Below are 13,065 nucleotides of genomic sequence, written 5' to 3' on the forward strand. Positions count from 1 at the left end.
TGTTAAAAATTCTTAATCAAGAAACAGAGATGCATGTCTGGGGAATCGAACCCGGGCCGCCACGTCGATAAAAACTTTCCGCTGTTTTTACCAATACCGCCAAGGAGGATAACATGTTTAAGGCGTTAAATATGTATTTTTATGATTAAAACAGATTATCTCAAGTGAAGCGTTACTAACGTTTTTTATATGTTTAATTGTTATAATTATTGAAAATTATTAATTCTCATGTATGTCCGTAACATACAGTGTGTCAGTAATTAAGCTTCAAAACTGTCTTAAGAAATGAAGCATTGTTATCGAACAATTTGGATGCCAGTGTCTTTAGACTCTTTACATACATTTCTATGGCCCATAAAAGGGTCATACTGCACCACAGTGGAAAAAAATTTGGAGAGTACATTATAATGATGCTATGAAGATCCGTTGAGCGGTTCATGAAAACAGTCATTAAAAGGTATTTTTAATATTAGCCCTAGCAGCCCCAAAAAGGGGCCAACTGCCCCATTTGAATAAATTTGAGGGGGACATTTAATGATGAAACAGACCAACATTGACCAATATCCATCTAGCTGTTCATGAGAAGTCCTTTAAATGTATAGCTATAGCAGCCCCTTAAAGCAGCTTATTGGCCCCGTTTGAAAAAGGGAGAAATAGGAAAAACCATTTAAGGTTAAATTAGCAGTATATCACAAAATAACAGATTTTTTTAGTAAATAAACAGCACATCGACGCACAACTCATGCTTTACTGTTCTGTCCCACAGAGTTGGATACTTAAAATATTCTTAATGAGTTGTCCCCCTTTGAATAAGAATGTCATTTGTAAAGAAATGAATGTAAACAATTGTCAAAAACGATGTTTTACTTAGTTATGTAAAGTTTAAATACTCGCACAATGTTGCAAGTGCATCAAAACAAAGACATGTAATTTTTTCAAAATGGTGAGTTTTTAAAGGCGCTGAACTGTCCAGAAGTGTTGCCCCTTCATGCAGTCCCTTTCCGGAATTCAATACATATCTGAGTAAATTGACAATGATTTTGTAGAGTAACATAAATGTTTTATATACTGTTAAATTTTCATGTAAAACAATGCTTTCTTTCTTTGATTTAATGACGTTCGAACTTTTTTCTCCGAACCATGGACCTATACCTTAATATTCTTATTGCTCTCTGTGAAGAATTAGTGTATGTTTTATTGACTGTCACCCTGTTTTTGTTGTTTTTGTTGTTGTTGTTTTGTTGTTGTTTTTTTGTGGGGTTTTTTGTCGTTGTTGTTTTGTTTTGTTTTGTTTTTTCACAGAAACTGAATGTACTTGATAGTTTTCTTTTGAATTATTACCAATTTTGGTAACATTTCGCGATATTTCTTGCACTTCCTACAGGCACATGTATAGGTCCACGCTTTACGACTTCGTGTACGGTCAGTAAAGATTGGCGGGTCGGCGTAAAAATGTAAACTACGAGTTCTGGGTACTTTTTTAGGTGATGCTTTGCACGTTTGTTGCTACACATACGAGCAAATATTTGGAATCGCAGCGCGATAAGATGTTAGTCTGCAGCAAGCACGTGAAAATTAGCATATGACAGTTATTTCCCTTTTTATATTTAATGCTTACATATGGGTAGATTTTGTTAGATTTTGATGTTGATAAAGCATTTTCTCCATCTCAGCACGTGCCGGACCCCTATGCTTGATAAAACTTCGTCATTATATCAAAAAGTATGGCATGTACTTCGTATTTGTTTAACTAAGGTTTAATTGCATTCCTTTCATAATAGATCAAAGTTACATCTGTGAAATTCACTTTTTAAGAATAGCAATTAAGTATGTAGAACAGCATTGTATCTCTCCCTTGGAAAACCTATATGGTACCTATCTGCTGTATGTAGTACACTGGAAATTCATAACTTGGCCGTCGCAGTTTTTGGACTACGCTGCAATTCCACCTTTGAACTTTGCTTAAAACTTTTTCCAAAATTTAAGGCCACTGAAGATGTGTCTAAATACGACATTGTTTAAAGTTCAGACAATTTTGATATATTTCAAAATATTAAGTTAGTAACTTTGTATATACTGTTTGGTTATCTTTATTGTTATCAGGGTATAATAATATACTAGTATGTTCTTCTGTGAATGTCAACCGGAAGACGAAACAACGACAAATAATGTAGTGTGTCTTCGCGACAGCACGAGAGAAAGACAATATGAAAGAATGCTACTAGTATTTATTCATATGCTCGTGTTGTCTCGAAACCTCACCGCAAGCACCAAGACACGACAAAATGTGATGCTAACACGACAGAAAAAAACACGTCGTTTTGTTGCCATACATTTGTGTTTTGCCCCATGCTAACAAAAAGCAACATGACAAAAATGGTTTATCGAGTTGCCTTGCTATCCTTCGGCGGGGCGCCAACGCAAAAGCACAATATAGCAGAAACAAGCAACCATATAATAGAGTGTTTGATCACTAATGTTAGAGTTTAGTTTAGCAGTGAATGAGCTTATCTTAACTTTTTCAAGAAACAAATTGAATGTATGGTTAGTGTAAGGCTTACTAAATCAAACACGTTAAATCCGACCCAACTCTCGCTTTCTCGCTCTTCCTCAGTTCTCTATGTCTTGCGTATTACCTAGAGCCTCGCCCCTAATCCTCTAAACGTAGGGTGTTACCTAGTATCCGTCCCACAGCCCCTCATCAGTTTCCTGTACATACGGTAATGCCTAGAGCCCCGCGCCTAGCTTTCAATACCTTGGATACTACCTAAAACCTCTCCCTAAGTTCCTTACGGGGTACTACTTAGAGAGCAATAGATAAGTGAAAAGCTGGGAACCAGCTGACCCCTTGCAATTAACTCAAAGAGACAAAACAAAAGTTATTTCGTATCGATGACATGCTGCACTAAATGTACTATACCACGTGTTTCGAAATTGTTATATACACATGTCATTGACAAATCTGTGAGAAAAAAAAAACATTCGTATTTGGAAGAAAAATCTCTAAATCGAAACAAAGAGTATAACTGATATTTTTAAGCAAGTTAAATATTTATAATAGATTGCTTGCAATTTCCTTGCTTTGCAAACATATTTAAAAGAAAGAAATTTATTGTTTACTATTGAGTAAATATCGTCGAAGCCGCTTCAGTTTACAATTTTACTAGTATCAAACAAGGAAAAACTTACGGCCGTAAAAAGTCGCCCCGACTTCATCTCAGTGTTGTTATATTTTCTGGTTCTTCGGGATCATTGATTTCAATTCACTTAGATTCGAAGATTGAATACTGCTTAAGCCGGTGCTAGGGGGCGTGGACAGTGTTGCATTTTCCATTACTGCTCATGAACAGACTCAATCAAACAGAGTCTGCAATTTTCACTGTTTGCATTGTTCTCGGTGCTTCTGGGGGATCTACTTTCCAGATTTTATTTACATAAGATATTATATGGAGGGATTTACAATTGGCGAATTCCATAGCAACGGAATTAAAATTTCGCGCATGCGCACTGTATGTATTAAAATCAAAACATCCTGCAAAACATCATAGCAAATAGCGTTTAATATCCGTCTAGGGAAGTAAGTGATGTGTTAAATTCAATCTGTCTAACTATACTATTTACTAAGCTGTATTATACTATTTATGAATTACTTGTACTTAAGAATGCGTTTATTGAAAAAATACATCGTTTTCCAACATGCAGTGTGAATGATATAAGTTGATTAACATAGGCAACAAGAAAAGTCATTTTTTGTAATATGTTAGAACTTATCGTCTGCTTGAACTTAAATATTCAAACTTACCGCCTCTTGAAAAACTCGTTTGGCTAACCAGAAATATAGCTATCAACACATTTCCTGTAAACAGAATGATCAAATTCAAAAGAAAAGCAATGTTTCGCTGATTTGGCTGAACTGAAAATAAAATGATGATATATGATAATATTAAAATTGTTTTCAAATAAGATTCTACTTTTTCCTAATTAGCCACCTTTTCCAGTCGTAACTTCGTTTACCTATCTAAACTTTTCAACAAATCGTGTGTGTGTTTTGTTTTTTTTAATTTAACAAGATAAAAAAAACTCATTGAGGATAATTAATCTCGCAAACGCCACAATGTCCCACTCTATGTTCTATAAGGCATGTTATTTGCATGCTATAACGAAATATTATCGACTCGATTCGCTCGCTAACTGTTGTACTTGCAATATATACATATATATTCGAGTCGAGTTTTCTGTTGTAACGGGTTTAAAAGCCCTCAATGCGACAGCTGAGATGCCACATATTCATTCTGGTATATTAACCCTTATCATGCTGGACACGCTTAATTTTGCCTTTGCGACCAGTGCAGATCACGATCAGCCTGCAAATCCGTGCAGTCTGTTAAAGATCTGCACTGTTCGCTGTTCAGTTAGTAATCACCCATTTTAATTATTAATGGTACTGTTCAAATTGAAAGATGGACAATCTGGGTTAATCAGAGAATGTTTAGGTATATCAGCATATACAGGGAAATGTCTACTGGGTCATTCGCGTGATGGACTAACGTATTATTTATTTATTTATTTATTCGATGTGTTCAAACAAGTTTAAAAACAGATTTCTATCGGATGAGTTTAAATAAAACATACAAAGGAGAGAGTTTCAAATAAGCTTTCAGCTTCCTACTCAATCATGTATGCTTTTTGATATATATATATTAATATATATATATATATATATGTTGTAAATGAACTGTGATTAATAAAATATTGTTTAAACCAAAACACACTAACAGTTTTACCTGGTAATTTTCGATTCCTCATTATTCCGGTTGAACTAGTGTACTGGTCTTAACAAAATTTGACAGGCTAAAAAGATAACCTTATGACACGGAAGATAAGTCCCAATATTTTAAAGACGACATACATGAACACCGTCTACAACGACATTGGCCATTTTGCGTCTTTTTTATTAATAAGAAGTTTTAGAACAAGGAAAGTATAACGCATGTTTTCCGTGCTATAATATCTGCAGAATATCCCGAGGCATACCAGCAACAGCTCTAATACGAATTAAACATGTGCTAACGCTATTCTAGCATAAAACGAGTAAAAAGTGAAAAAGTAATATATTGTCCATCAACGTTATTAAATGACCATAAAATACGCGGTAATGTCAGCGTTGCTTAATCATGATGACGTCATTTCCTTTTGAATTATCCGTTATTAGGCTGTAGTTTGTAAACATAGCGTGAGCGCGAGAATCACTCTGTTTACACACGCTTCTCTTTAAAACACCCCCTAAAACGGCACAAATATCAGTTTTTCTCTCTTTTGGTCTATGTTGACCGTCATTGCAACACAACAGGAATGCAGTCATATTACATCCAGTGTAACAAGGTTTCAGCTAGAAAAAAAATGTAACAAAGATCAATTGAAATGTTTGAAAAAGGTATGGATCTCCTATTTTTCTCTGTTCAATTTCACGTTTGCTGCAGCAAGCTTTCTCCTTGATTTCTCTGTAAATATCATACACTTCTGTTGATATAAATATTGATATCAATCTTTAGAACTGTACATGTGGAGACCGGGACATTGTGTATTTAAATACCTCGAGCGATTTTAAAGTTCATTGAAAACAATGTAAATGGAGTATTTTTCATTGTATATTCATACAATTGTAAAGAATTGTGTTTGTTTGTTTTGGGTTTAACGCCGCTTTTCAACAGTATTTCAGTCAGGTAACGGCGGACAGTTAACCTAACCAGTATTCCTGGATTCTGTACCAGTACAAACCTGTTCTCCGCAAGTATCTGCCAACTTTCCCACATGAATCAGAGGTGGGGGAATAATGATTTCAGACACTATGTCTTTTATCAGATAGTCACGGAGAACATAGGCCCAGCCCGAGGATCGAACTCACGACCCCGCGATCAATTGCAAAGAAAAAGTAGAATCGAATACCCACGCTGTGTGGTGTTAGGGCGCAGAATTGTGTTCAGTACTTACACTTTGACAATGAGACGTTTTGATTGATAAGATAGATTTACACATCGCAAGATCCTTAGCAATGTTATTAAATTTTCGCGCATTTGCACTCTACGTAGGACAAAAAAGGCAAAATATAAATTACGTTAAAGTTACATCACATTTCAATCTATTCGATCAACAATGAGTCTGTTTTATAGGAAATTACCACCGCAGGACAAAAGAAAATATTTGTAGATATTTGCAAAACCACAACCAACTGCTCAAAATGAGATACTTCAACTAATGCGCATTATAACAAGTCAAGTCAATACTGATGATTACGGATTCATAATGAACAGGCAATAAACTATTTACATCATTTTTTATAAGTTCATCTCGACAAATTTAAATTAAAAAGGAATGAGGACTTGATATTTTCCATGAATTCAAAAAAACTTTTATCTGTTAGGATACAAGTTCGTATTATAAATTATTATATGATAGAGAGAATTCATACGAACTAAATCACCACCACAATACTAGTATACCAGACTAATTACAAACGAACGCGCACATACCACAGCAACAAGATTAGTTTCGATGCTGCTTTATATACGCACTCGTATTGTACTACACATTTCTACTGGTTCAACATTTGCATATATACTCAAAACTCTGCTTTCACGGCTCACTAATCAGTATTGACATTTTAGTCCTTTTAACTGATTGGAACCAGAGAAGCTATATTTTCTCTCTCTTCTCGAATACACTGGATATATAGAGAAAATTTGCATTAAGGTATAAAACTAACTCCAGAACAGTTGATTTTCCCATACCTGAGATCCGCTAGGATACACGTTTGTATTATAAAATGAACATCGTTTTAGAAGGAAATGTCCATCAAAATTCCAAAGTATATTCTTATAGATTCTAAAATTTTAATTGTCGTGTGATATGCTTATTTTTGATTTACAAAACAGCTCAGCCACGTGATATAAATCCAAGGGCAATTTCAGTAACTTAGGAATTAAGTCCCTTAAGAATTTACAATACTAGTAGATGTCATTTAAGTCGGAGACAAATATATTAAACATCTATTTGAAGTTTGAAGAAAAAAACGCTCGTTTTACAGATAAAATGAAAGAAATTATGACATTAGTGATTTTAAAAAGTAAGGAACAAGATTTATAACTGCATTGTGTGCGGAAATAGACTTGGGAATGCTTGTTCTTTTATGACGAAAATAAGAATAATGCCAGCTTCTCAGGTAAGATATGATTAATAACATATATCTTTAATCAAAGCATTCTGTATAATAGTTTCATTAAAATTATCTTTATTGTGGCAAAACAATTCGTAATATATTGATCATTTTATGTAGGTTTACTGATTGTTGAGCGCTCTTTTGCCACACGTAAAGAGCGCATGCGCATTAAAATCAAAACATCTGGTAAAATCAGGGCAACCAATGGCATCGTAAAAAAGGTATATACGTAGTGTCTTCTAGTTGGGGTGTATTACGACGCGACAAGAAAACCATTGAATGTAACCTTTAACTTTAAACTAGGATTCTTGGACTTGTACGCTTCGTCTAGATATAGTTAATTTCTTAACAAAGTTATCCTAATATTATTATGCTTGCAACAGTTATAGACAGAACACAATAAATAATATTAAAGCTTTTGAGGACTTATTGTGACTTTAATCGATGAGCTAAGTTTCCGGACCTACTAGTTGGCAGTCTTTCGAGTTATGTTTCTGCAATATCTACCTATATCCAAAGTTATAGTAAGAGCTTAAAAAAACGACATAAATTCTTTGACCTCAAAGTTAGACCATGACCTTTAAATTAGACGTCTATGTTTTGCATGCAACACGGTATCATCTTGTGATGATACGTCTATAGCAAGTTGCTTAAATGTTCATACGTAAATAAAAATGTTAATAATCGAATAATAAAAATGAATTTGATCGCCGATTTCTAAGTATGACATTGACCTGTAAGCAAAACTATCAACTGAGTACGATTTTCCGAGCAAACAAGTACACTCATGCGCGCGTGCGAAACAAAAAAAAACACCATTTGCAAATAAACAAATAAACTAAGCTCAAAATCAATCAATCGATCATAAGCATGCGATTTGAGACTGGCCACCAAATTTAGTTTTACAACCTTGCATACCGAGACAAGAATGTATGTGCCATTAAAGAAAATATGCTGTATCAGTTTTTTGCTTGTTTATTTTCAAAGTGGCAAACATTTTAATCCGTTTACGATATAGTGTAATACATGTTTGGATTCTGTGTGTTGCTACCACCAAGCTGCAGTTCAGTGATATGTGGTGCTTGGCCGCATGTCTGTAGAGCAATCTGAAAGGGAAAATATCAAGATGTTGTCACATGCGCTAGTCACATGCTGTATGCTAGTTAGCGTATGCAAATTTATTTTAGCTTAATTGAAATGAAAGTTTCAAGCTTATTTGAACCACTCTTGAGTCCGCTATTTGGTAAAAACCAGTACTTGCGACAAATGTGGTGTCGTAGTGACCTCATTGGGGCTCAAATCTACGACCTTTTTCACTAGATCCAAATATATTAAATGTACCAAGGTTGGTTCAAATATTCAAACCTCTTTCTTTCTTTCTATTTTTTGTTGTTGTTGTAAGATGAAAATATATTAAAAATGAAATAAGAATACGGGCATGTGTGACGTTTATAGATCTTTTCGTATCACAATAATAGCTAAAATTGGCAAAACATCTATCTTACGTGTCTTCTAGAACAAAACTGAAACAAACTCAAGAATGTCATACTTGATTTATACCTTGAAGCCATTACTTGTACATCCAAGGAAGATTCCGGACAAACTCCCGACAGAAGAATAAGAGCCATGGTCATAAGCTGCAATTGGTGTGTAGGTTGGTATGGCAGCCGAACTGCCACAGTCAGCCATTACCTAAATATTTAATCATCGTTATAATGTAATAAATTACTTTGTACTCGGTGAAATGAATCATATATTTACATTAACATTCAGACATCTTCTATTTACTCAAACGTATATATTTCGTTCAAACCTAGGTGAAAGGTACATATGCGCTTCATGGCCTTTCATGTAGACATTAAGTACACAGCACTTTTAGCTGCAATTTTTTGTATACTAAACAATTTGCAGAACAGACGGACACATGTGCATGACCGGACGTTAAATTAATCACTTACAGTCATTCATTTTAAAGCCTTTTAGATCCTGATTTAAGATATTTTCCATGTCCGTTACTTGGAAATGGAAAGCAGTATTAAAAATTATGTTGTTACTCATACTGACATGCGCATTAAGGTTACGGAAGGGATTTTAAAGGGATTTAGAAAGTACACACATTAACACCCTGTTGCCACGACGATGGATTCTGTGGTACGGAACATTCTGTGAGTACAAACGCTTCGTGCGAAGTGTGACTGCTAGGAGAACATTCTATCGCATTCTGATTGGCAACTGTTGTTTGGCGAGCGATTGCACTTAGTGTGCTTATGTGATCACAACTTGATAAAGGCGCCACTGTTGAAATAAAATGATTGTTAATTAGAAAAGAATTCATACAACAGGCACTTTTTAGAAAACAGAAAAATAAACTTATTAGCTAGAATATCTGTACAATCATTTACGACTTATAATAAATTAGTTTCCTATAACTTGCCTCCAAGCAGCAAAAAATAGGTCTTAGCATGTATAAATGTTGAGTTCTGCTCAACCCGGCGCTAGAGGGCGTGGACGGTAGCATGCATTTCCACTACCGTCCATGAGCAGGCTCAATCAAACCGAGCCTGCAACATTTTCGTTTTTGTCGTGTTGGGCGACCTGTGTAGTTTCGACTTTTCTCTATTTTACAAATGCATCTTAGGAAAGCACTTTTTTCAAACAAATGTAGGTCTATAAGAAAATGCTTAAAAAGGTGTTGTTCATGTGTGAATCAAAATCTTTTCTACTATGTAGAATTTGATTTAACCTTGACGTTTCAAGAAAATCCAATCAGTATAAAAATATTGTCTTTTGCTGAATATATTGATTCTCAGCAATTTCCGAATGACACTCGTATGATAGGTAAACTAGCTATTTCGTACGTAAATGTACTTTAAAGCGCGCATGACATAAAAAGCCTGAAAACGACAGAGTTCATACAGAGAATACCAATTTTGCCGACTTAAATAACTGGTTTAATAGTACAAAGATTTTAATAAAAATGATCAGTTATAAATTTGCATTTTCCGGCAGATAGACAAAATCATATGCAGCGATATTTCAGAATAATTTGAACCAGACTTATTTTAAGATTTTTTCACTAGTTGCAGGTGCATATGGGAATAACTTGCTCAAGGGTAACTGTTTAGGCGGCAACGAGGTTCCGCCGAGTTACTGCGAAAATGGTTTCCCGAGAGCCAGATATTCACCCAGTGATCGAATCTTTTTCTTGCATACCATATTCAATAAATTATTGTAAAAATAACAATAATCGAACTACTTTTATTTTAAAACTCTTTCTTATAGCAGCGTATTTAAACAAAACGCAGGAAACCAACGTCCGTAAACAGAAAAGTCATGACGTTTCAAAGACAAATGACTAAGCTTAGTTCCGGTTTTGTTTTATCCGTTTCAGCATAACGTTATGATCTTTGATAAAATTTAAAAAAAAATATCTGGGAATATACTATCAATAACAAAGATGACCTGTAAAGATACTGGATTTTTATTCCGCTTTATGAAACAAAATATAGATTATTATATAGTTCGCTACACGTCACTTACAGCACGAGAGTCATTTTACACCACGGGTTTTTTTCCAGCGCCGGTAAAAATACCGGAAATCCCCGTCTGGTATGCAAGAATGCCATATCTAGCAGTCTCTAGCGATAAAACACAGTTATTGTAATAGATTTAAAGTTTAAAGGATATTCCTATATGCTTGTCTCATGACGTCACGTTAACGAACGGTGACATTAAACTTTTTGTTTCGACCAAGAAAGAGCGTTTTTATATTTTATCTACATTTTAGATTAAGGTACTAGATCACTAATAGAGAACCTCCTTTTTAATGAGTATTCAATTCCTTCCATAAACCTAATTTTACTTCAATTCTTAGGGCGGCGTAGGTTCAAGCCCTACTGGGACCAAATTTGTTTTCCCCCTTATTTTCCTTTTTTCTAGTAAGTTTTTACTTATTTCAAGACTTATTATTGATTTCTTGTACAAAAATGGGGAAAGATGAATCTTATAACCGATTTCTTGGTGTTCAAAGCGAATTTACTACTTAAACAGAAGGGGTAGAGTTACACATCTTTAAAAATATTGAGTTACACGCAGTGAAAGTTCTCTATTTTGCTTTCACTCTTAGACTATATATTGTGAAAGAAATTTAGGTAGGTTTTACATCTGCCCTAAGGTTATTTTTAAACGGAGTAAGCAAAATTCAAAACAGAAACACAGCATTCGACCTTATTTTTTCAATGTTGAAGTATGAATCCTGTCTCATTAAATCCGTTTACTTGAGGCACCATAGAGAAAATTAATATTGACATTTTTATATTGTGTTTTATAAGTGTTTACCAATAGTTTGATGTTTCTTTTATTAAAAATAATGGTAAAATGAGTTATCTGCAAACGTTTTGGATAGCGGCTATCACTTTGAACTTTGTCTCTACTTGAGCTTGAGGAGATAGCATAAGTTTTACAAAATTTATAAAAACGGCACGGTGAAAGTAAAAATTGCAAAATAGTGCAAAACACGGTTACCTTTCAGAATATACCCACCAATGACCATTTTGTAAACATTACAATTAGTGATCTAATACCTTAACGGCATATCAGAATCGAAATATTTTATAGCAAAACCATGTTTTAACACTATTTATACACTCGTGCGGTAAAACGTCGTACAAATAATTTCTCGGGCTGCGCCCTCGTGAAGTTATCAAGTCAGTCGTATAACCGCCCGTCGAGCATAAACAGTGTTAAACAGTCTCTTTTGCCATAAATTAGTTCTTAAGTGAAGTTGATTATGAATTAGCACATGACCTGGTCATTTATTCATAGCATATGTTATGCATTTCCATATGACTTCCAGTCTAACAAACATTTAAAGCAACCTAAAATCTATTATTTCAAACGCATTACATTAGAAACATTTTAGAAATAATTTAAATTTTAGGAAAAAGGAAGACAACGACGGCATCCAATTTTTGACATGATTGCCACACGGCAGAAGAAAAATTATCTAAATACATGTGTAAATGAAGAAATGATTTTAATCTTGTTACTCAATAGTTCCCTTCTTTCTAACGAAATACTCTCATATTTAAATAAAAACAAAATAAAGTTTGTAACAGCAGGCATTTCATAGAGATAATTTGAAGATAATCTATATTTGAATTTCATTAAGTTGATAAATCAATGAAATGAAAATGACTTTTCGATATCTGTGATTTTTCGTTTTATCATTAACAATTAACACTTATTGCTTTAGTACTAGAGAAAATGTAGTATTATATATAATATAATAAATTATCTATTGACATGCAGAATTGTACGACTTCAAGATAAAGAAAGATATTTATCCACCATTTATTTTTCGATGTATTCATAGAACCAAAATGGCCACCACTGTTTATCAATCTACTTAAATTTGAACTGTTTCTAATACTATTTTCACCACATTGTACTATTTAACGCAGAATGCAGTTATCACTATATCTATTCACTCCAGCATACATTTGCTATTGAAACGGATAGGAGTTAAAACAATGACATTAAATGCAGAAAAAGGTCAGACACATTTAATAACATACAATATTGTATGGCAGTGCGTCCGTATCACAAAAAAGGTGTTGCACATTGCAAACAATTTTGAACAAAATATTTACCGGAAGAAACAGACGCAGTGGTAACTTTTGCTGATAAAGGTGTAGAAGTCGGGGCATAAAACGATGTTGCTGGGGATGAAGTCGTTTGCGCCGTTGTTTTTGGTGTCGTTTTTGTTTGTGTTGTTGTTGATGACGACATAGCTGGTGTTGTTGGAGAAGTCACAGAATGTGTTGTCGATGACACGGCTATAAAGTCAT

The 13,065-nt window shown here is 34.2% G+C and overlaps 2 protein-coding genes across 2 annotated transcripts in view; both read right to left on the bottom strand.

Annotated features, from left to right (window-relative positions):
* LOC123538386 (protein jagged-1-like) overlaps positions 1-4,848 on the bottom strand; it is a 48,204-nt gene extending 43,356 nt beyond the window's left edge. Inside the window, exons 1-2 of the mRNA XM_053530153.1 lie at positions 4,785-4,848; positions 3,803-3,856 (exon numbers count right to left, since the gene is read on the bottom strand). Of these exons, the coding sequence (XP_053386128.1) occupies positions 3,803-3,856; positions 4,785-4,806 (76 nt within the window). The 5' untranslated portion in view covers positions 4,807-4,848. The remainder of the gene's footprint in view (positions 1-3,802; positions 3,857-4,784) is intronic.
* A 3,327-nt stretch (positions 4,849-8,175) lies between these two features.
* On the bottom strand, positions 8,176-13,047 carry LOC128550662 (uncharacterized). The gene is made up of 4 exons (XM_053530158.1): positions 12,868-13,047; positions 9,333-9,511; positions 8,777-8,908; positions 8,176-8,322 (listed from the first exon to the last, which is right to left on the bottom strand). The coding sequence occupies exons 1-4, from the start codon at positions 13,004-13,006 to the stop codon at positions 8,224-8,226; spliced, it is 549 nt and encodes a 182-aa protein (XP_053386133.1). The 5' UTR covers positions 13,007-13,047; the 3' UTR covers positions 8,176-8,223.
* Positions 13,048-13,065: the final 18 nt, after the last annotated feature.

The sequence above is a fragment of the Mercenaria mercenaria genome, chromosome 18, assembly GCF_021730395.1.
Source record: "Mercenaria mercenaria strain notata chromosome 18, MADL_Memer_1, whole genome shotgun sequence".
Taxonomy (NCBI): domain Eukaryota; kingdom Metazoa; phylum Mollusca; class Bivalvia; order Venerida; family Veneridae; genus Mercenaria; species Mercenaria mercenaria.

What these genes read in the sequence shown, in the direction of transcription:
- LOC128550662 (XM_053530158.1), bottom strand. Translation starts at nt 13,006, where the DNA reads ATGTCGTCATCAACAACAACACAAACAAAAACGACACCAAAAACAACG. An exon ending in CGTGGCAACAGGGTGTTAAT is followed by an intron (nt 8,909 to 9,332) that starts GTGTGTACTTTC and finishes TTAAATATTTAG; the next exon opens with GTAATGGCTGACTGTGGCAG. An exon ending in GTACAAGTAATGGCTTCAAG is followed by an intron (nt 8,323 to 8,776) that starts GTATAAATCAAG and finishes TTTCCCTTTCAG; the next exon opens with ATTGCTCTACAGACATGCGG.